The sequence below is a fragment of the Saccopteryx leptura genome, chromosome 3 (genome assembly GCF_036850995.1).
Source record: "Saccopteryx leptura isolate mSacLep1 chromosome 3, mSacLep1_pri_phased_curated, whole genome shotgun sequence".
Classification (NCBI taxonomy): Eukaryota; Metazoa; Chordata; class Mammalia; order Chiroptera; family Emballonuridae; genus Saccopteryx; species Saccopteryx leptura.
In genome coordinates this window covers 181,516,237-181,537,775 of record NC_089505.1, presented here as the reverse complement: position 1 = coordinate 181,537,775, position 21,539 = coordinate 181,516,237, and the positions used below count along the sequence as shown (strand labels likewise).

At 39.7% G+C, this 21,539-nt stretch overlaps 1 protein-coding gene across 2 annotated transcripts in view; it reads left to right on the top strand.

The window, feature by feature from the left end:
* Positions 1-21,539, top strand: part of F13A1 (coagulation factor XIII A chain) — a 177,765-nt gene that overhangs the window by 92,527 nt on the left and 63,699 nt on the right. For both annotated transcript variants that reach the window (XM_066376973.1, XM_066376972.1), the window contains 2 exons: positions 1,605-1,723; positions 6,410-6,517. In XM_066376973.1, the coding sequence (XP_066233070.1) occupies positions 1,605-1,723; positions 6,410-6,517 (227 nt within the window). The remainder of the gene's footprint in view (positions 1-1,604; positions 1,724-6,409; positions 6,518-21,539) is intronic.

Genomic DNA, 21,539 nt, shown 5'->3' with positions numbered 1-21,539 from the left:
TGGTAGGAAAGAGGCAGAGAAGAGAGAGGAAGATAACAGAAAGTATTGGAGAGCAGACAAAACCAAGAAATCTCCAAAGGATTCCATCAACGCTATGACAGAGCCTAGAATGGGAATTGACTAGTTGAGCTGAGCAGCACTTTGCAAATCTCAATTTGTATGTAAATCACCTGAGGTTCTTTTTTTAATAAATTTTTATTAATATTAATGGGATGACATCAATAAATCAGGGTACATATGTTGAAAGAAAACATGTCCAGGTTATCTTGTCATTCAATTATATTGCATACCCATCACCCAAAGTCAGATTGTCCTCTGTCACCTTCTATCTGTTTTTTTTTGTGCTCTCCCTCTCCCCCTCCCCCTCTCCCTCCCTCTCCTCTCCCCCCTCCGGGTTCTTGTTAACAACATGCACATTCTGATCTAGTAGGTCTGAGCTGGGGCCTGGGAATCTGCATTTCTCGTAAGCATCCAAGCAGTGTTGGTCTTTCAAACAGTCTTTGAGTAGCAAGAGGCTAGAAAGTTTGTTGTCAGCTTTGGTTCTATATCAGAATCACTGCAGAGCTTAAAATAAATAAATGAATTTTTAAAACCTTGACACCTGGATCTCATCTCCTCCCCTAATATTCTGATTTAATCAATATTGAGTTCAGTCCAGGAATCAGTAGTTTTTGAATCTACCCAGATGATTCTAATATGCAACCAAGGTTGATAACTACTATTCTAGAGAGTGATAAAAGCCTATCAGACAGAGAACAAGGAAGAAAGAGAACCCTGGAAAGGTGGCAGGGATGGCAGGTAGCACTTGGGCCAGAGAAATGTACTGAACAATGTCCCCATCAGAACCCAGATTGACCCAGTTCCAAACATGCAAATTTCCTGAGTATAATTTATCCATGTATGGTTCTGCCTATGTTTAAGATGCTTTTGCTGCTTTCACACCTGCCCTGGGAATAAATTCCACGCTGATTATTAAGTGAGCAGATAGGTAGCGTGGCCTTTCTAAGATTAAAGCCACAGGAACAAAAAGTTGCTGCAGTGGAGGAAGCTGACCAGAGAGGCTGGTCGGGCACCTACCTCCCAACACATCCACAATAGTTGTCTCCCAGCCTCTCTCTTCCCATCAGTGACGGGCCACAAGCTAAATGTGGTAGACAATGCTGCGGTCTTTTACTGCCCCAGACTTGCTTTAAATATTATTTTCAAATAGGTTGAAAATTATTTTTTGATCCAGTTACAGATTTGTATCTGCATTATAGAATTCTGATTCTGAACACTACTGATGCACCAGAATCCTAAAATGTTTAATAAGACATATCCATTCAATTGTGCTCCTTGAAACTTAGAGAGCCAGAGTTTGCCAGCATTTGCTGACAAATGTCCTAATATACAAACTGCCCTTGGCTATTGATTAGGTTGACCATTACTAAAATTACATATTGGGGAACAACCTATCTTTAGTGAAACAAAAGACTATTTTTTTCATTTAGTTGATTCAACTGCAGTTTAGGACCAAAACAAACTTTACATGTATGAATACAGTCTTTTCTAATTAGCACTATTACTAAGCTAATAATGGGCATTATGTTTAACTTCTGATGCAGAGGATGCTGTATACCTGGATGATGAAAAGGGACGGGAAGAGTACATCCTGAATGACATCGGGGTTATTTTTTATGGAGATGTCAATAACATCCAGAGTAGAAGCTGGAGCTATGGCCAGGTGAGTCATTTAGATTGTCATAGTCAAGGACATTTGGCTTAATATTTTTGTCACATTTATCACTGCAGGGTACCTTAGGTCAATATTAGCCAGGCATAATTTCCTGTTTTTCAGGATCTGAGACTCCAAGACAGAGAGCCCAGGAGTAGAGACTTAGAAAGACAACTGCATAATTTATCAGCTGAAATCACATATCTTAGATTATTGCAATATTGCAAGAGATCAGAGATTCTGTGGGAAAGAAGGCATTCTAGTAAGGCAGTGCTTCGGGCATCCTAGTGCAGCGAAATCTCATTAGCTCAGAGCTTGTTCTGCAACCTGGAATGGGCTGAGCGTTTCTCTTCTTACAAGGAAGGGTGTTTTGATAATGATGCAAAGGCTACTACAAGATGTGTACCTGACGCAAAGAAATTACCTTTTTATGAGTTGATATAAAAGACTGCTAATTAGAAAAGAGTATTACCATTTCATCAAAAGAGGGCTCACTGGGATTTTACCTAAAGACATTTCATCAGCTAAAACCTCAAGTTACTGTATGGATATAAAATATCTTATTCTATTTAAGACATTAAATAATTCAAACTATGTATTTCAGTTTGGTATTTTTACAAATGCAACAAATGGGTAATATTTTACCATGTTCCCATAAATGAATGCATGTTCAGTGATTCAGAAACAGCTTTCATTAGCAGCATGAGAAGGGATGCATGTGTCCTGTCTCACAGAGTTTTGGCTAAGATGATTGGAAGTGTGCACCATTGCTCTGGTGTCCAGGGCAGAAAGTTCATGGAGTCTGGCCTCACCAGGTCGCATGACACTTTCTTGGCTTCTTGATGCCTTCTTTCAACTTTTGTAGGGGCTCTTCCTTCATCTGTCACTCCTGCTCTAGCCTAACCAGTCGGACCTGTGTCATCACTAGCTTGTGTCCACGTGACTTTGTGTCCCATTCCTTTCCCCTGCCTCCTGAGAATCACATGCCCAGGGATCAGGTTTGCCTACCTGCATTTCTGAGCTTCCCCTGTTTTGGATCCCTGCCTGGCTCCCTGGTTATACACCCTCCCCTTCCCAAGTGACATTCAACTCTTGACTATTGCCCATTGTCTGGTGCCCTTGCTCAGGGTCCCTGATTCTTAACCTCCAGATGTGATTCTCTTTATGATCCCAAAGTGACCATATAGATAGAGCCAATAAGGAAAAAGTCACCAAGGCAGGTAGCAAAGAAGACTGGAAAAGGTTCCTCCTCAGCCAGCATGCCTTTGGTAGTCACCCTTGAACAGAGCTACTGTCTGTCTCTACGGTCATTCTGAGTCCATTAATTTAGGTCCTTCGGCATAAAGAACCCACAAACCCAGACATTTGCAGTGGTGAGGGAAACAACCAGTTTTATAAAGATTTTTTTTAATTATAATTTTATTTTTTTAATGGGGCGACATCAATAAATCAGGTTACATATATTCAAAGATCAACAAGTCCAGGTTATCTTGTCTTTCAATTATGTTGCATACCCATCACCCAAAGTCAGATTGTCCTCTGTCACCTTCTATCTAGTTTTCTTTGTGCCCCTCCCCCTTTCCCTCTCCCTTTCCCCCTTCCCCCCGTAACCACCACACTCTTATCAATGTCTCTTAGTTTCACTTTTATGTCCCACCTACTTATGGAATAATGCAGTTCCTGTTTTTTTCTGATTTACTTATTTCACTTCGTATCATGTTATCAAGATCCCACCATTTTGCTGTAAATGATCCGATGTCATCATTTCTTATGGCTGAGTAGTATTCCATAGTGTATATGTGCCACATCTTCTTATAAAGATTATTTTACCTCTCTAGTTAGCTAAAGTCATGTCCACAAACACAACTGAGAGACACTGCTTAAGAAAAACCAGAATAAAGAGTTCTTTAGATAGCTGAGGGACAAGTGTAATAGCCCATTACTGCATCCATTACATCTGCTTAGAGTACATGCAGAGTTGGTGTTCTCACTGGGTTTAATAAAGAATCACATGGTGCCCTGGCCGGTTGGCTCAGCGGTAGAGCGTCGGCCTAGCGTGCGGAGGACCCCGGTTCGATTCCCGTCCAGGGCACACAGGAGAAGCGCCCATTTGCTTCTCCACCCCTCCGCCGCGCTTTCCCTCTCTGTCTCTCTCTTCCCCTCCCGCAGCCAAGGCTCCATTGGAGAAAAGATGGCCTGGGCGCTGGGGATGGCTCTGTGGCCTCTGCCCCAGGTGCTAGAGTGGCTCTGGTCGCAACATGGCGACGCCCAGGATGGGCAGAGCATCGCCCCCTGGTGGGCAGAGCGTCGCCCCTGGTGGGCGTGCCGGGTGGATCCCGGTCGGGCGCATGCGGGAGTCTGTCTGACTGTCTCTCCCTGTTTCCAGCTTCAGAAAAATGAATAAAAAAAAAATAAAAAAAAGAATCACATGGTAATTAGCCATTACAATGGTGATTTCTGTTACAGTACTTGTGTGTATAATTGCAAGATTTCTATATTCAGGAAAATCTCCTGTACAGTGAGGTATGATACAGATGAAACCTTCTCACTTCATCATTTTATTCCTACTTTGTTTTTATTTCTTCTTTAGAAAATGATGGTGTTGCAAATGGCTAGACCAGTGGTTCTCAAAGTGTGTGCCAAGACACACTGGTGTGCCCTAGAAGATTTCCAGGTGTCCCCTATGGTATTACGGAGAAATATGTGCCTGTTGGGGACCAAAAAACCAACAAGGTTTTTGGAGTTTAGATTTTTGGGGGACAGAGGTGTGGGGAATTGGCTATAAGCTGACAGTCTGCCCAACCCTCCACCTCACTTGCCCAATTATGTTGCAAAAGGCTGTTAAGCTGTGGTGCTGGATTGTTGACGCTATCTGCCATGTTCTCTGGAAAGACTGGAGATGAGTTTCTTCTATCCTTTGTTTGGTGTAAAGTTAAGATGATATGTATGGTGGGGGTTTTCTGCACTCAACGCAATTAAGAGTGAAAAGAGAGGAATTCTTCAATGTATTGACGAGGAAATGAGAGTTTGCCTTTCAAATATATGCCCAACATTGAAGAAATCACTAGGACACATCAAGCTTATGTTTCTCATAAACACAAGAATGAAAAAACTTAACACATTTGCGCCGAGACTTGCCAAATTTACTATATCTTATTAAGAATGTATCTATCTATATATATATATAAAGATAACTTTTTTGTCATTTTGTTATTTTTTAACCCCTCTTTTATATGGATTTTAAAAAGCATAACTCAAAAAATGTAACATAAAAATGTTTTTTTAATATCAGAATAAATTTAATTTTGTCATATTTATTTCATTTAATTACCATAAAAGCACACTTGGACTTTAAATATATTTTTTAATATTTGACTTAATTATTATAACATATTCCTCAGAAATTTGTATATAGTGCACCTACAATTATTTGTAGGATTTTAAATGCGCCTTGACTTCAAAAAGTTTGAGAACCACTGGGCTAGATGTTGCCTCTAAGGAAATTAAACTGACTACTAGGCTGTTTCCTTGATAATATAATCTGCTTTGCCTTGCCTGCTCTTTGAAAGTACCTTGTCTCAGAAGTGGAAAATCCTCAGACAGACATTCACCACTCGAGGTCTCTCACTATAAGGTCTACTGGAAAGTTCTGTCCGTTTCTATCACAACAAGTTTCGACACGTAAGCACGTGTTTATTTGGCGCATGTGTGCCTCTCTATTTTTATAACTTAATGTATACATACTGACATAGCAAATTAACTAAAACAAAGTTGATTCACTTTAGTCTTATGTGTGAAGCAATAGTGTACCCATGGCTACTGATAAAGTTCCTTTATGCCTCTGTAATTTTTATGAATTTCAACAAGGAAGAAATGCTACAGAAGCATGTCTGTCCTATCCACCATATTCCCCGGACTTAGCACCCTCTGAATATCACTTGTTTTTGTCCTTACAAAATTTTTTAAAGGGCAAAAAATTCAAAAATGAAGAAGATATCACACAAGCATTGGTTTAATTTTTCACATCAAAAGATAAAACATTTTTCAAAAATGGGATATACAAATTGCCCTCATGCTGGCAAGAAATCGTTAATAATAATGGCAATTATATTATTTAATAAAGTTTATTGACGGTAAGAAAAATTTGTATTTTGTTTTATTCCAAAAACGGACAGAACTTTCTGGTAGACCATATATTTCCTGTGCAAGGTATGCAGGCCTGAAGTATTGTACCTTCCTGTGGTAGACCTGAGAGCCATTTATTTTCTAGGCTTACAAGAACTTGTGTTACTTTTGAGGTCTTGAAACTTTGGTTGGACTTTGCTAAACATATTTATTGTTTTGCTTTGGGCACTAGAGCTAATAGGTAGGAGAGATCCTCTAAATTAACTGGTACAATTTTTTACAGAACTTCAAGTCAGTTCATGATCCTTAAGTACATCAGTTCCCCAGTTCTGTTTCTATTTCTGGCTTCCTTTTAAGTTCTTATTTATTTTACTGAGAAATAAAAGAGAATGTCTCCTTCATTCCACTTTGGTATGAAATATTCAGTATGAAAGATTATGAGCAATTACTCTATAGGAAATACACATTTCTAAACATTAGGCTGTGGTTTCATTTTTTTTTCCAGAGAGTATCTTGCCTACAGAGTGGACATTAAGTAGTTTCTCTCTTTTTTTTTTTTTTCACGAACAGTTTGAGGATGGCATCCTGGACGCTTGCCTGTATATGATGGACAGAGCACAGATGGACCTTTCAGGCAGGGGGAATCCCATCAAAGTCAGCCGTGTTGGGTCTGCAATGGTAAGCACCAACTGCTGATTGCTAAAATCAAGGGCATGCCACTTGGCTCAGTTTAGATGTCAGTTCATTAAGAGCTGTTGAAATGGTGACTTAAACTTCATAAACTTTTATTGTGCTAGCCTGGAATTCCCTGAACTTGTTGTGTGCTGTAAAACAGTCTTCTCTCAGTACTGTAGGTTTCCTTGACTTCAGATAATTGGTGATAGATGACATGATACTATAAAACACTTATTCTTAAGTGCTCTTGCCTAGGGACTAAAAAGTGACCATGACAAAATGTACATGACACTGCTTTTCTCCATTTTCACACCCACAGTAAGAGTAAAGAAATGAATGACTCTAGCTAATCCTAACTTCTATTATAATACTACCTCCCCATTGGGCTTTACAGTGTACAAAACAAGTTTTGATTCTTCACAGTAATCCCATGAGATAAGTAGGGTGGGTTTCACTCATGTCATTTTACACGTTAGGAAATAATGTGATAACAGATTGTCAGGGACAAAGCTTCTCCTAAAATCCAGGTCTGCTGACCCCAAATCTAGACATTTTCTCCCTTTCATACTGAGCATCTTTGAGAATGCAGAGATCTTGCAATGGAATATCTTCCTGGGAGAGGAAACGGTGTTCCCACGGTGGGAAGGTCAGGTGTGGAGGTGAACTATATGTAATGCCCAGGTCCTGTGCAATCCTGGACTGTGCTCATGTGCACAGCACATAGAGCCTGTCCTGAAAAAGCATATTACAGCAGATTCCTGAGCAGAATATGCCTGAAGATACATTAAGCCTAAGTGCTGTTTTATTTCATCAAAGGCTGAGAAAAAAAAAATTACGTTACCAATTTCCTTAAGTTTTTAAAATATATTCTCTTTCTGGAAGAATTCTGAGTTTGATTTGAGCTAAATAAAACCAGTATTGTTCAATAAATCAATGTTTGGTGGAGAATGATATGACATATAATTTCTGGTTAGCTCTTAAGAAGGGTTGTTTTTATTTCACTAATAGCTAAGCTACATGTGAATTTATGAGATAGTGGAATTTAAAAAGAGAAAATAAAAACTAACATCTAAGGGCAGTTCTGTTTTGTGTTGTTAGTTTACGTTGTGTAATGCAAGACAATGAATTTAAAGAATTTAGGGATTTTCTTATAAAAGCTATTTGTAAGAACATACACTAGACCTGCAGGTGATCACTCCTTTTTCTATTTCCCAAATGAGGCTCCCCTTCATCTTCTCCTTTGGAGTCCCCGTGACAAGTTTCCAGTGAGCAGGAAGCAAGGGCGAGCAGAGCAGTGTTTAAATATAAATTAATTCCTTCTTGAAAATTCTAGAATGGCATGCTCCTCAGCCTGAGCCCTTTATGTGTGTTGTCACTATTCCAGAAATCACTGTCTACCCCAAGCCGGTGTGAGAGGGAAGCCCACGCATGGTGGCTGACCCAGTCCTTTCTATGACATCTGGCCAAGTGGAGGCCATTACATTTTGAATTAAGCACATAATCCTAATGCAAATTTTCTTGAAATTTTACTAATTATAAGAGCCCTATGAAGTTCCAATTTTGAAAATCTATAACCTAATTACAAGATTTAGAACTAAACAGACTTTTTTGGGGGAATGGGTTTGCTTTATTTTGTTTTTTGGATGAGGAGGCCTTATATTTTAGAGGCAAGATCTCTACTTTCACCACCACCATCTTTTCCATGCACGAAATACAACCTTGATAATTTTCAAAATCCTTTTACAACTGGTGGGATCAGTGGTGGGATTCAAATAATTAAACAACCAATTCTCTGCCCTAATGACTGTTTTAAGTATAAAAAAACAATATACCAAAAGGTAGTTTATTATTTCATGCATTTAATACTTAAATAAGAACAATAAAAGAGGTACAAAAAACTAGATTACATTATAAGAGTTTTAAAATTTAATGAAAAAATATTAAATAATACTTGGCAAAGAACAATAACACTATTATTTAAGATATTTCCATATTGCCTCTTGATTGGCATCCTCACTTGCAATTTTCTTCACTTTTATCCAAGCATCATCGGTTGTGATTTATCCTTAACCATCTTTTCACTATAGGAGTATAATCCATTTCTTTAGAGTAGACCAATTAGACTAATAGTCATTGTATTTGATACATTAGAAACATGAAATGAATAAATAAATATTACAAGCATAGTTCCATCAAATCTTTTTCACCTATGGATGGAATGCACATTATTACCAGAATACACTATTACACAGATAAATGTTAAAAAAGAGTAAGGAATATAAATTTGGGATTTCCACACTGGGCAGCTGCCCAGGCTCCCACCTTAGAGAGAACCCTGATTACAAGTGCCATTTTAAAAACCGGTTTGCCCAACTCAACAAAAAATTAGGTATCAGTTCTGCCAAACCAGTGCAAACCGGCTGAATCCCAGAACTCTGCGAATTTTTCCAAAATCTATTCAGTTATAATGACTTTAGAAAATAAATATTGATCCTCCAAAATATCAGTTGGAAAGGTGACACTTTCAAAAAAAATTATCTGTTTTCTGACCATTCAGGCAGTTCATCTCCAAATAACAAATCCTGGCAATCTATCATGAAATTGTTGAGCAAAGTTGAGCAAAGAGTGAAGGAAAGAAAAGAAAAAACTCAAATTCTCAATTAGAGATTTGCTTCAGAATATGAAATGTATTTGAGAGCTCAGAAAGAAAATGTTCTGAAGTCATGTGTCTACCAGAACCAAGGCAGATAGGCCTGTGTACGTTTTCTCAGGAGAAGGTCCAGTCACCACTGGAAGGACAAAGGCTGTTGCCGATTGTTTTGAGAGTTCTGCTCAAATATCTCCCCAGCCTGGTCACCTAGGCTGGAGATTCCTTTCACAAGTTACAAATACTGGATCAGAGTGATACGTCACGACACATACGTGTTCTGGGAATGGTAACACACTGACTTCAATTCATGCCGAGATGAAAGGGACAGAAGGCAGAAATTTCCTGCGATCAGTTGTTGCCAGGAAGGAATTGATGAGCAGCCTGGTCCTGGCTGACACCTGAAGAGGGTGAAGTGGGTCAAAAGGCAGGAGCAGAAGCCAAAGACTAGTTAGCATACAGTGATCAGGGAAAGGTCCAGCACTGAAGATTAGCAAGGAGTTTGCAGGGAGTGGGTGGGTGCTAAGTGAACACAGTAACTCAGGTTGTGCAAAATTCTAATGATAATAATAATAGAAATCTGGATTTTAAGTGCACAGTCCCCAGTTAAAAATTATTATTGGTCAGTGTCTATGACCTTAGATCCCTGGTTGGCAAACAGCATCTCATGAGCCACATGCGGCATTTTTGCCTCTTGAATGCAGCTCTTCCACAAAATACCATATGTGGGTGCTACCTCTATAAGGAGTGTACCTACCTATATAGTTTTGATTCTCAAAAGAAATTTCAATCATTGTACTGTTGATATTTGGCTCTGTTGACTAATGAGTTTGCCAGCTACTGCCTTAGATAGTTCTTTGTTGTGGGGGCTGTCCTGTTCACAAAAGAATGTGTTTAGCAACATCCCCCAGTGAGGGCTACAGCAGTAAACCCTTCTGTGCTCAGTGTCCCCACCTATATGATGGACATAGATAGAAGTAACTCTCTCTTCTTGCCTGCACAGGAATGTGTCTTTTCATCTCATTCAACATCATCACCTGTTGGTTCTCTTTCCTCCACTGAAGAGAAAGAAAAAGCAGCCTTGATGTGGCCCATGTCAGATCAGACCTCTTGGTTCTGACAGGGCCACTTTCTATGTGATCCAGGGTAAATCACTCAAACTCTATAGGCCTCACTGCATCTTTATTTTTTTTTAAAGATTTTAATTATTCATTATAGAAAGGGGAGAGAGAGAGAGAGAGAGAGAGAGAGAGAGAGAGAGAAGGGGGGGAGGAGCAGGAAGCATCAACTCCCATATGTGCCTTGACCAGGCAAGCCCAGGGTTTTGAACCGGCAATCTCAGCGTTTCCAGGTTGACGCTTTATCTACTGCGCCACCACAGGTCAGGCCTACTCACTGCATCTTTAAAATGAAGTTTTGTCCCTGTACTCAAACCACATTTGTTATTCCCCGTGGCAGCAAAAATATCCTTCTATTCTTCCAAATTATCCTCTTCTTTCTTCTCTTTCTCCCTTTATATTGAATAAATTTGGTATCTTATTTGGTTCTTACTTGAAGTTGCAGTAACTTCACTTTGATATAAACATTGGAAAAGTTTATGACAATTTGGACAGCCTTGGGCTATTGGATTCTCCCAAGAGGAAGTCTAAAAATTTTGTAATTCCATTGGCTGGGGATTAGGCCTGAGATGTTATAACCTCATGTAAGCTACCCTTTATTAGGCTCTTCTTGATACCTAGTGATTCATTCTACCAAAGCTATACTTCAGATTGATATAAGAAAGAATTGCTTTAGAAAAGAGGAAATGATAAAAAAGAAGAAAATTACCCAAAGTTATACTTTTTTCTTTAAATGACATTGCTTGGTTACTGTTTTCTTTCCAGCTCTTATCTGATGTGACAGTACCCACCAGGACAATCATCAGAAAATATGCCAGGAAAGTTTTAGAAAGTTACTTTGTGTCATCTGAAAACTTATTTCATTCAAAGAGCATTCATAAAGCATTTCCCTGTCAGCCATGGATTATTGTGAGGAAACCACACATGGACTATGAACCCCAGTCAGACTATCAAAACAGTTATGCTGTATATGGCATGTTATGACAAAGACAGCATGGTCCTGGGGAAATGGAAGACAGTGACAACAGCCAGGCATTACTGCTGGGTGGTTACCTGTCTATGTCTGTTTCTATCCTTTGACTGATTGGATCTGGCAGCAACAGCAGGCAGAGAAGTTCTCCAGGGAGGCGCACTCTCTCTGCAAATGGCAGCTGCCATCTATTACAGGCTGATCTGCTTGTTAAACAGATACTGCTTGTTTATTCACTGTGAAACCACTAACACCTCATCTCAGTGCAGGCTCACCCCTTTGGGTTGAGACTAGATCTATGTTGAAATGCACAGAGAACCAGTACATGAGATCTAGAAGACATTCCCAGGGGTCTTCCAGGTAAAGAACAAAGGCCCCTGGAAATGATGTCACTCAAGATCACACAGAAAATAAGTGGCTGAGCTAGAACTAGATATGGTTCTTGCTCTCAGATCATATTACCTGAGAGGGCCATTACCAACGCATTGGTACCAATAGCAGGATTACTATATCAAATTACTATATTTTTCGCTCTATAAGATGCATCTGCCTATAAGATACACCTAGGGTTTTAAGGAGAAAAATAAGAAAAAAAATATTCTGAAGCAAATGGTGTGTTAAAATATTTAATAAGATACTATACTTTTCACTCCATAAGATGCACGGGCATTTTCTCCTCCACTTTTTGGGGAAAAAATGCATCTTATGGAGCAAAAAAACAGTAAGTAGCTGTCTCTTAGGAAAAAAGGACTCAAGAGAATGGGGTCCAGATACAGGTGAATTTTGAAATAGGGGAATACATGAAGAAAGGTGTAAACTGGAGAATTCTTAATAGCCAGAGGCACCGGGACCCTGGGGATTGAGTTCCTAAAGAAGATTAGGTACCAAATATGGTTTGATGGTGGTATTGAAGGTCATGGTGGTGATGGTGGTGATGGTGGTGATGGTGGTGTTAGTGAGACACTCAATATTCACTCACTCATTTCACAAGTATTTATTGAGAATCTGCCAGTCTAGCTACTGGGGTACAGTTGAGAACAACTCATAGTTTCTTCCTTTACAGAGCTCAGAGTTTACTAGAGAAGACAGACTAGACTGGTAAGTAGAAAATTTCAGCACAATATGGGCACATTCTCTGATGAAATAAACATAGGAAAACAAATCTCTCAAGCTTTTCTCAAAGTCTTCCCAGAACTATACTGGCTACCAAGTGCTAGGACATTGGCTCAAGGAATAGAAGAATGGTTGACAAGGGTCCATAGCTATAATAAACCATGCTATTGTTCATGGAAACCCGTTTTCCATGGTGGAAATTTTATCCAAATAGCCAGCCACCAACAACACTGCAAGAAAACATAGACACGGGTAATTTGCTCTTCCAGAGGTTTATTTGATTCAATTATAATAATTTTTTAAAAAGTGATGTTATTGAGAAATTTTGGGAAGAGAGGAGAATAAACTGTCAACATAGTTACATGCTTTAAAATTCCAGTCTTTATACTGTTGCCAGCTTGGACTTTCCTGCTTCTCTTGAGGTGTACACATTTATTTTTAACTCTGGTCTTTTGCTGATATTGAACTGCAGTGCCATCGTTAATCCCCATTAATTCCTGTTCTGACTGTACCTTTTGGAAGCTAACTCCAGATTGAAATTTTTTTAACCAATCAATGTTCGGTGTACTCTTTAGCATTATAAAAAAATCTTGAACTGCAAACTGACCACAATTGGAGGGAGGTTCTGATGTTTCCTAGGGCCCAGTACAAGATGAGTGACCGTAGACCTTTGAGACAGAAGAGGCTTCGGGGTTTCTGGCCCCTAAACTTCTGTGATCTCATCTTTATGTCCCTTCTTATTATCTCAGTCTTCAGAAAAATATCTTTTTCTTCCCATGCATGAGAAAAACAATAATGTCCTCATTTCTTTGATGTTTTACCAAGCAGCTCCACAAGAGGCTTACCACAAAACCATGTCTTTATTTTCTTCCAGCTCTTGACTGTGGAACCTTATAGGAAGCTTCACATTCAGCAAACTCCTTCACGCAAAAAACAACTGTGACTATCCAGATTACATTTTAAAATTCAAGTGGGCTAGAAATTCTGCCCTTCAGTTATCCTAAATGAACTTTAGAGTCAGAAAAAAATACCTGAAGTCTATTCTTTTCTGTTTGTTTGTTTTTTATTTGTTTGTTTGTTTGTTTTCTGAAGTGAGAAATGGGAAGGCAGAGACAGACTTAAGATCCACATGGTATGCCCACTAGGGGGTGATGCTTTGCCCATCTGGGGCATTGTTCCCTTGCAACCGGAGCCATTCTAGCACCTGAGGGGGAGGCAATGGAGGCATCTTCAGCTTCTGGGCCAAGTTTGCTCCAGTGGAGGCTTGGCTGCGGGAAGGGAAGAGAGAGACAGAGGGGAAGGAGAAGGAGGAAGGGTGGAGAAGTAGATGGGCGCTTCTTCTGTGTGCCCTGGCTGGAAATCGAACCTGGGACTTCCACATGCCAGGTTGATGCTCTACCACTGAGCCAGCCGGCCAGGGCCTTGAAGTCTATTCTTGATCATACAGACCAACCCCAGGACAGCTCCCTGACCATTTAAATAAATAACAAAATTAAAAATTTTAAAGTACTATCTAGCTGTTCCTTGGTTCATAAACAGCTAACGGACCCCTGCCTTAGAGTAAACAGTCTTGGGGGAATGTGAAGACCTAGGGGCTCTGTGACCGTTGTCCACAACCATTTCACCATTGAGGAGCTTTTGTACATTTTTCCATGTAGATCTTATTTTTCGAAAAAATTGAATCCATCACAAAAGCATGATTATGTAATGATAATTTGGTTCCTGGTTTTTGTATCAATGATTTGTATGATTTCCAATCAGAACTTCTAATAGTGGTGGTGATGGTAATCCTCACCACCAGTTAATCAAAGCAGCACACTGAATGTGACTCCATGCCACCTGTGTGAAGGCAAAGATGCAGCTTCCAGTTGGTGTTTTGGAAGAGGGGCAATAACTCATACACCTGCATCCTAACTTTGGAAATGCCAAGGAGCTAAAATCTCCAGGCTGGTGACCTTTGTCAGAAGTAGGCTCCTAGATGAATTTGGGTCTCCATCCAGAGTCTGGGTTCCTAACCTTATTGGTTTTCTTATTTAAAATTGTTATTTTCTCTCTCCATGATTCATGCCCAGGAATATCAGGGAGGATATTTGTCACTTTGGGACAGATGAAAAAGATAGAGGGCTCTGGTGCTTATTTATTTATTTAGAAAATTAAATTTAACAGAGTGACATTGATCAATCAGAGTACATAATTGTCTGCATGACCAGGTGGTGGTGCAGTACATAGAGCATCAGACTGGGACATGGAGGACCCAGGTTCGAAACCCCAAAGTCGCAGCTTGAGCACAGGCTCATCCAGCTTGAGCAAAGGATCATAGACATGACCCCATGGTCACTGGCTTGAGCCAAAAGGTTTCTGGCTTGAGCTCAAGGTTGCTGGCTTGAGCAAGGGGTCACTCGCTCTGCTGTAGCCCCTGGTCAAGGCAGATATGAGAAAGCAATCAATGAACAACTAAGGGGCCACAATGAAGAATTGATGCTTCTCATCTCTTTCCCTTCCTGTCAGCTTGTTCTTATCTGTCCCTCTCTCTGTCTCTGTCAAAAAATAAAAAAGTACATAGGTTTCAAGTAAACATTTCTATTGCATTTGAACTATTGATTATGTTGTATACCCGTCACTCAAAGTCAAACCTCCGTCACCTTACAGTATTTGTTCCTCTTTACAGCCTTCTTCCCACCCCCCTTCCCTACATCCTCCTCCCCCTGGTAACCACTTCACTTTTATCTGTGTCCATAAGTCTCAGTTTTATATCCTACCTATGTGTGAAATCATACAGTTCTTAGCTTTTTCTGATTTACTTACTTCACTCAATATAATGTTCTCAAGTTCCATCCATGTTGTCATAAATGTCACTATGTTATCTTTTCTTATGGTTGAGTAGTATTCTATTGTATATATGTACCACACCGTCTTTATCCAATCATCTATCAAGGGACATTTTGTTGTTTCTATGTCTTGGCCACTGTGAATAATGCTGTGATAAACATGGGGGTGCATGTGTCTTTATGTACCAATGTTTTTGAGTTTGGGGGGTAGATACCCAGTAGAGGGATTGCTGGGTCATATGGTAGCAATTAACAAATATATTGGGAGTCAGTGAGAAAATAGAATTTACCTAACAGAAATGGTTTTCATAGCCACTTTTTAGAAATTATGTTTATTCCATAAATAATCAAAATGTAGATAAAAAGGCTGAGGCCTTAGAAAGTTAAATGACTTATACAAGGTCACTGGTAGAACTGGAAATGGACCTCATGTTCCTTCCTCCCCCCTACCCCCATTCCATACTCAGTGTTATATTTCCCTAGATTCGCCCTCTGTTTGTCCTTTCTTCATATCAAATGAGCTCCTTTGATACAAATATAATGTTTTTTACAATCCCTGTCTGATTTAATTCTTCTCTTTCAGGGAGGGGGAAAGGGGAGGAGGGAACAATGAACTGTTCAGACATCATTTTTCTCTCTTATTGTAAAAGCCAGCAATGTAATGAAGTTTCCATTTGTGGGTAAACAGCTTGGTTTCTCAATAATTAAGGTTACATTTTTTTTTGCCTGCTCTCCCATATTTTTGGAGAAAAACAGACATTTATTACAAGCCATCCCTCGAATGTGATAATCATAGTCAATCTAAACGTCTGCTTTCCCTGAATTGCTTCCTGGAATGAGGTTTCGATGCTGCATCTATTTTGTAATTGCATGGGCTATTTCTGAAACATAGGGATGCTTTGCGCACTCCCTAGGCTGTGCAGTCAGGCTGTTCTAATCTCCTGGGCACACACAACCCCAGGACAGACAGACAGAAATGCAGCAAGGCCAGCACAGCCTTTCAGGATATGCCCTCACAGATTTACGCACCTTGGGTCCCCTTCTCACCCTCTTCCCTTCCCTTTCTCCTCCCTGAAAACCTTCCTTTCCTGTTCTTAGTCTGCTTTCCCCCCCCCCCCCCATCTATCCATTCCTTTCTTACAAAAAATTTTGGAGACCTATTTTATACCAGCCCTACACCATGCAACAGTGGTATAGAAATAAAAAAAAATCTTGCTCTCTCTCTCTGGATCCGCATTTGGTTATTTCTCTCTTGATGGTTAATTAGTAAAATCTGTTTTGGCCAAATAAGAATTCTCAGTCACTGAGGAATACAAGGTTAATAAGTGCTAGTTGTAATGGTTTTCATGAAAAATGAATCTAATCACTCAACCCTGCCAGAGCTCCTGTTCAATGTATACACCAAAGGACATGCTAACAGTGATTGTATGCTTCACAATGTATGTGAGGGTTAATTCATGTTTTTTTTGTAAATGTATTGATTGACTTAATTGATTTTAGAGAGACAGAGGGAGGAAGGAATACAGAAAGAGAGAGTGAGAGAGAGAGAAGCATTTATTTTTTATTCTTCCATTTAGTTGTGTATTCATTAGCTGCTTCGCATCTGTGTCCTGACTAGGGATCCAACCTGCAACCTTGGCTCTTTACAATGACACTCTAACAGACTGAGCAAACTGGCTAGGACCAATTCATGCTTTTTTTGAAGTAAAATTACATACAGTGAAATGTATGCATAATAAATGCTAGATTCAGCTAGTTTTAGTTAGGGTAATTACCACCCAAGCAAAATTTAAACATTACCATGTCCTCCCTGCCTAATCAGTACACATCCTGGGAGGCAACCACTGTTCTGTTTTCTTGCAATAGATTAGATGTGCTTGTCTTAAACTTCAAAAAACTGGATGCATACAGTATGTGCTATTGGGTCTGGCTTCTTTTATGCAATCAGTTGTTGCATGTCTAATTTGTTTTTTTTTTATTGCTAAGACATGTTTTATTGTATTCTGTATCACAAATTATGTCTGTTCATATGCTAATGGACATTTGAGATATTTTCAGTTTGGTGCTACTATAAACATTATTGTACAAGTATTTTTTGTGTATATACGTTTTACTATCTCTGAGGTAAGTAGCTAAAGGTAACGTGTCTAAATCATAGGGTATGCATATGTTTATCTTTATAAGAATCTGACAGTGTTCTGAAGTGATTGGACCATTTTACCTTTCTGGCAGAAAATCATGAGAGTTCCAGTTTTTCCAGTTCTTGGTGTTTTCAGCTTTCTTTTTTTTTTTTTTTTTTTTTTTCTTCTTTTTCTTGAAGCTGGAAACAGGGAGAGACAGTCAGACAGACTCCCACATGCGTCCGACCGGGATCCAGCCAGCACGCCCACCAGGGGCGATGCTCTTCCCACCAGGGGGCGATGCTCTGCCCTCCTGGGGCGTCGCTCTGCCGCGACCAGAGCCACTCTAGCGCCTGGGGCAGAGGCCAAGGAGCCATCCCCAGCGCCCGGGCCATCTTGGCTCCAATGGAGCCTTGGCTGCGGGAGGGGAAGAGAGAGACAGAGAGGAAGGGGGGGGGGGAAGCAAATGGGCGCTTCTCCTATGTGCCCTGGCCGGGAATCGAACCCGGGTCCCTTGCACGCCAGGCCGACGCTCTACCGCTGAGCCAACCGGCCAGGGCCAGCTTTCTTAAGTTTAACCATTCTAATGGGTGTACAGTGTTATCTCATTGGGATTTTAATTTACATTTCTCTGCTGGCTAATGATACTGAGCACCTTTTCATGCATATATTGACCAATCACATATTCTTTATGGTGTGGTATAATTTCAAGTCTTTTCCCATTTTGTTATTGGATTGTCTTTTTATTATTGAGTTGTGTTTGCTTTCTCTGTATTCTTACTATAAGTCCTTTGTCAGATGTGTAGTGAAGATATTTTCTCCTGCAATATGGCTTGCTATCAAATATTTTTAATATTGTATTTTAAGGAACAAGTTTTTTAATTTTATGAAATTCAGTTTTAAAAAATTTAAAGAATACTATCTAGGAAATACCTTATTTCCACAAGGCCGTGAAGATATTCTCTTACATATTTTTTGAAGCTTTATAATTTGAGCTTTTACATTTAGGTCTGTGATCCATCTTGAATTATCATCCCATGTGGGATGAGGTAGGGGTCAAGGTTTTATTTTTCCTGCCAGTTTATGCATTTGTTCTAGCAGCATTTTTTCAAAAAAAGCAAACTGTTGGACACTAATTTGTTGCAAAGACTGCCATTTTCTCCCCATTGAATTGCTTTGGTGACTTGGTTGAAAATCAAATTAGCATAAAAGTATCGATCTATTTCTGTCTCTATTCTGTTTTGTTGTTCTGTTTATCTATTCTTCTATACCATATTGTCTCAATTACTATAGTGTTATAACAAGTCTTCAAATTATTTAATTCATCAACTTGGTTCTTCTTTTTCAATATTGTTTTAGTTATTTTAGATCTCTTGCATTTATTTCTACATAACGTTTAGAAAGAAGTTGTCAGTTTCAACAGAATGTCTGTTGGCATTCTTTTTTTAAATTATTTTTATTTATTCATTTAGAGGAGAGAGAGAGAGAGAGAGAGAGAGAGAGAGAAGGGAGGAGGAGCAGGAAGCATCAACTCCCATATGTGCCTTAACCAGGCAAGCCCAGGGTTTTGAACCAGCGACCTAAACGTTCCAGGTCGACACTTGATCCACTGCGCCACCACAGGTCAGGCTGTTGGCATTCTGATTAACCCATTTGTCTTAATCTAGTAAAAAAAATATTAAAAGGTGGTATGTACCCACCTTCCACTGAGACCATATTCATTCATTCAGCGAAACTTATTTACTGCCCACTCTATGCTAGTACTGGGAATACAAGTCCAAACAGCATGGTACCTTCCTTTTATGAATATGCATCTGGCCATGGGAATAAAACTGATCGATTAATGACAGAAAGCAACATAATAAACAAGAGGATATTATTAAGCAAAGAATACAATGTGAGCACAGAGAAAAGACATCCAGATCTAAGAGATAGGTAAAGATTTCCAGAATGAAACTATCTGAGCTTTCAAAAATCAGTACGGGCCCTGGCCGGTTGGCTCAGCGGTAGAGCGTCGACCTGGTGTGCGGGGGACTGGGGTTCGATTCCCAGCCAGGGCACATAGGAGAAGCGCCCATTTGCTTCCCCCCCCCCTCCTTCCTCTCTGTCTCTCTCTTCCCCTCCCGCAGCCAAGGCTCCATTGGAGCCAAGATGGCCCAGGCGCTGGGGATAGCTCCTTGGCCTCTGCCCCAGGCGCTAGAGTGGCTCTGGTCGCCGCAGACGCCCTGGAGGGGCAGAGCACCCCCCCCCCGGGGGGCAGAGCCTCGCCCCTGGTGGGCGTGCCGGGTGGATCCCCGTCGGGCTCATGCAGGAGTCTGTCTGACTGTCTCTCCCCATTTCCAGCTTCAGAAAAATACAAAAAAAAAAAAAAAAAAAATCAGCACGGATGCATCAGGTAAAGAAGGGTTTGAGTATGGAAGGGCTTTTCAGGAAAACAATAACACTTCCAATAGCACTGAGTTAGAAAACAACTTGTTGTTAAGACCACCCCTATGGGCACACAATGCAATCAACAGTTCAAATGCTATAGAAATGTTCACCTGAAACCTATGTATTTTTATTGATCAATGTCACTCCATTAAATTTAATTTCAAAATTTTAAAAGAAAGAATAAAAATGGTACAACTGTTTTGGAAGACAGTTTGGCAATTTCTTTAAAAATCAAACATACTCTTAAAATACAATTCAAAAAGAAAAAAGAGAAAAGACACCATTACAAAAAGCCAAGGAGATTTCAGATGGCTTTCTTTTTTTTTTTTTTTTTTTGTTAATGTGTGTTACAAGAGTCCAAAAAATACCATAGATGAGGATCCAGGAAAAGAAGGAAAAGAATTCTTGCTACCCTAGTTCTTTCTCGTTGTGCTTGCTGTGAGGCAGCCCATGGAATAACTTGTCTAGGAGTACTTCATCTTCAGTTTATCCTCCTTCCTATTCCCATTTGAAAAATGACAAACATAAGAAACATATCTCCAAATTTCCAGCCCAATGGGTTTTCAAATTTTACTTTTTAGAACTAGGTTTTTAAACAAACAAATGAACCTAAAAATATAGAAAAGCAGAGCTTTTTCCTTCAATTATTATTGAAGAGAGATGGTTCCTGAAACCCCCACCATCTCCACCACTTGGTGCCTTCCTTTCCCACCCCTAAAACAGTGACTACTGAGGTTCTTTATAGAACTCTAGAGTGTCATGAGCACAATCTGACATCTGTATAACTTTCACCTACAATTAAGATTGACTTGGCAGGGGTGAACTCACAGTACAGTGTAGAGAGATGTGTTGTAGAACTGGGCACCTGAAACTTGTATAATTACATTCACTAGTGTCATCCAAATAAATTCAATTAAAAAAAAAAAAAGGTTGATCACCACCAGACTGTAATTAGGGGCTTGTGGTTCACTAAACCTGAACAGAATCTTATTCAAGGAATAACCCTTCCCCTTTCTAAAGTCTATTCTCCACATTTGAAGCTAATTCATATTATCCAAAATGTATATCCAACAGTCTTTGAGAAACTATTACAGACAGGATTAAGTATAAAACTGCATTCTAGAAGTGTTACAGAAATTCTAACCTTTATGAGACATAACTCTTAATAGTGAAATTTAACAGAATACAGATTTATAACAGAGAGAAGTCATTCTATTCTAATCGTATAAAATATGCACATAGGATAAGAAAAAATACCTTTACTTTTAAAAAGAAGCAGGAAGAATAGTAATTATGCAAAATGTAAATGTATGTGCTATAGGAAATTAGAGAATCAAGAAATGTCACGTTTCTTTTTTTCTGTTTCTTTTTCAGTATCAAGTTAAAATCTGCTCAATTCCTTTATGACCAAAATTGAAAAGAAGTCTAGTATTGGTCACACATGATGGCCATCTCTGTCCTTTGAAATGTACAGAGACCCAGGGCTAATTGTGACCTTAGGGTGAGGGCTACTCAGTATAATTCCAGTGCCAGGCCCTAAGGTCAGGCAGCTCCACTTCAGAACCAAGGACAGGCTAGTCCTCCCACAGCTATCCCATTTAAAGTACCTCTCACCCAAAAGCACCGCATTTCTAACTGAGTTTCCCATAATCCCGCAGTCCCTTACAGTCCACCTCCTGAACGGTCGGCCTCCCTTGTCAGCCCTCGAAGAACATTGCCTCTGTTCCTCCTCAGATTTGAACAAATGCAGTTTAATCACCCCTACAGACCTAAGCCTTGACTTCAGGGAGACAGCCTGC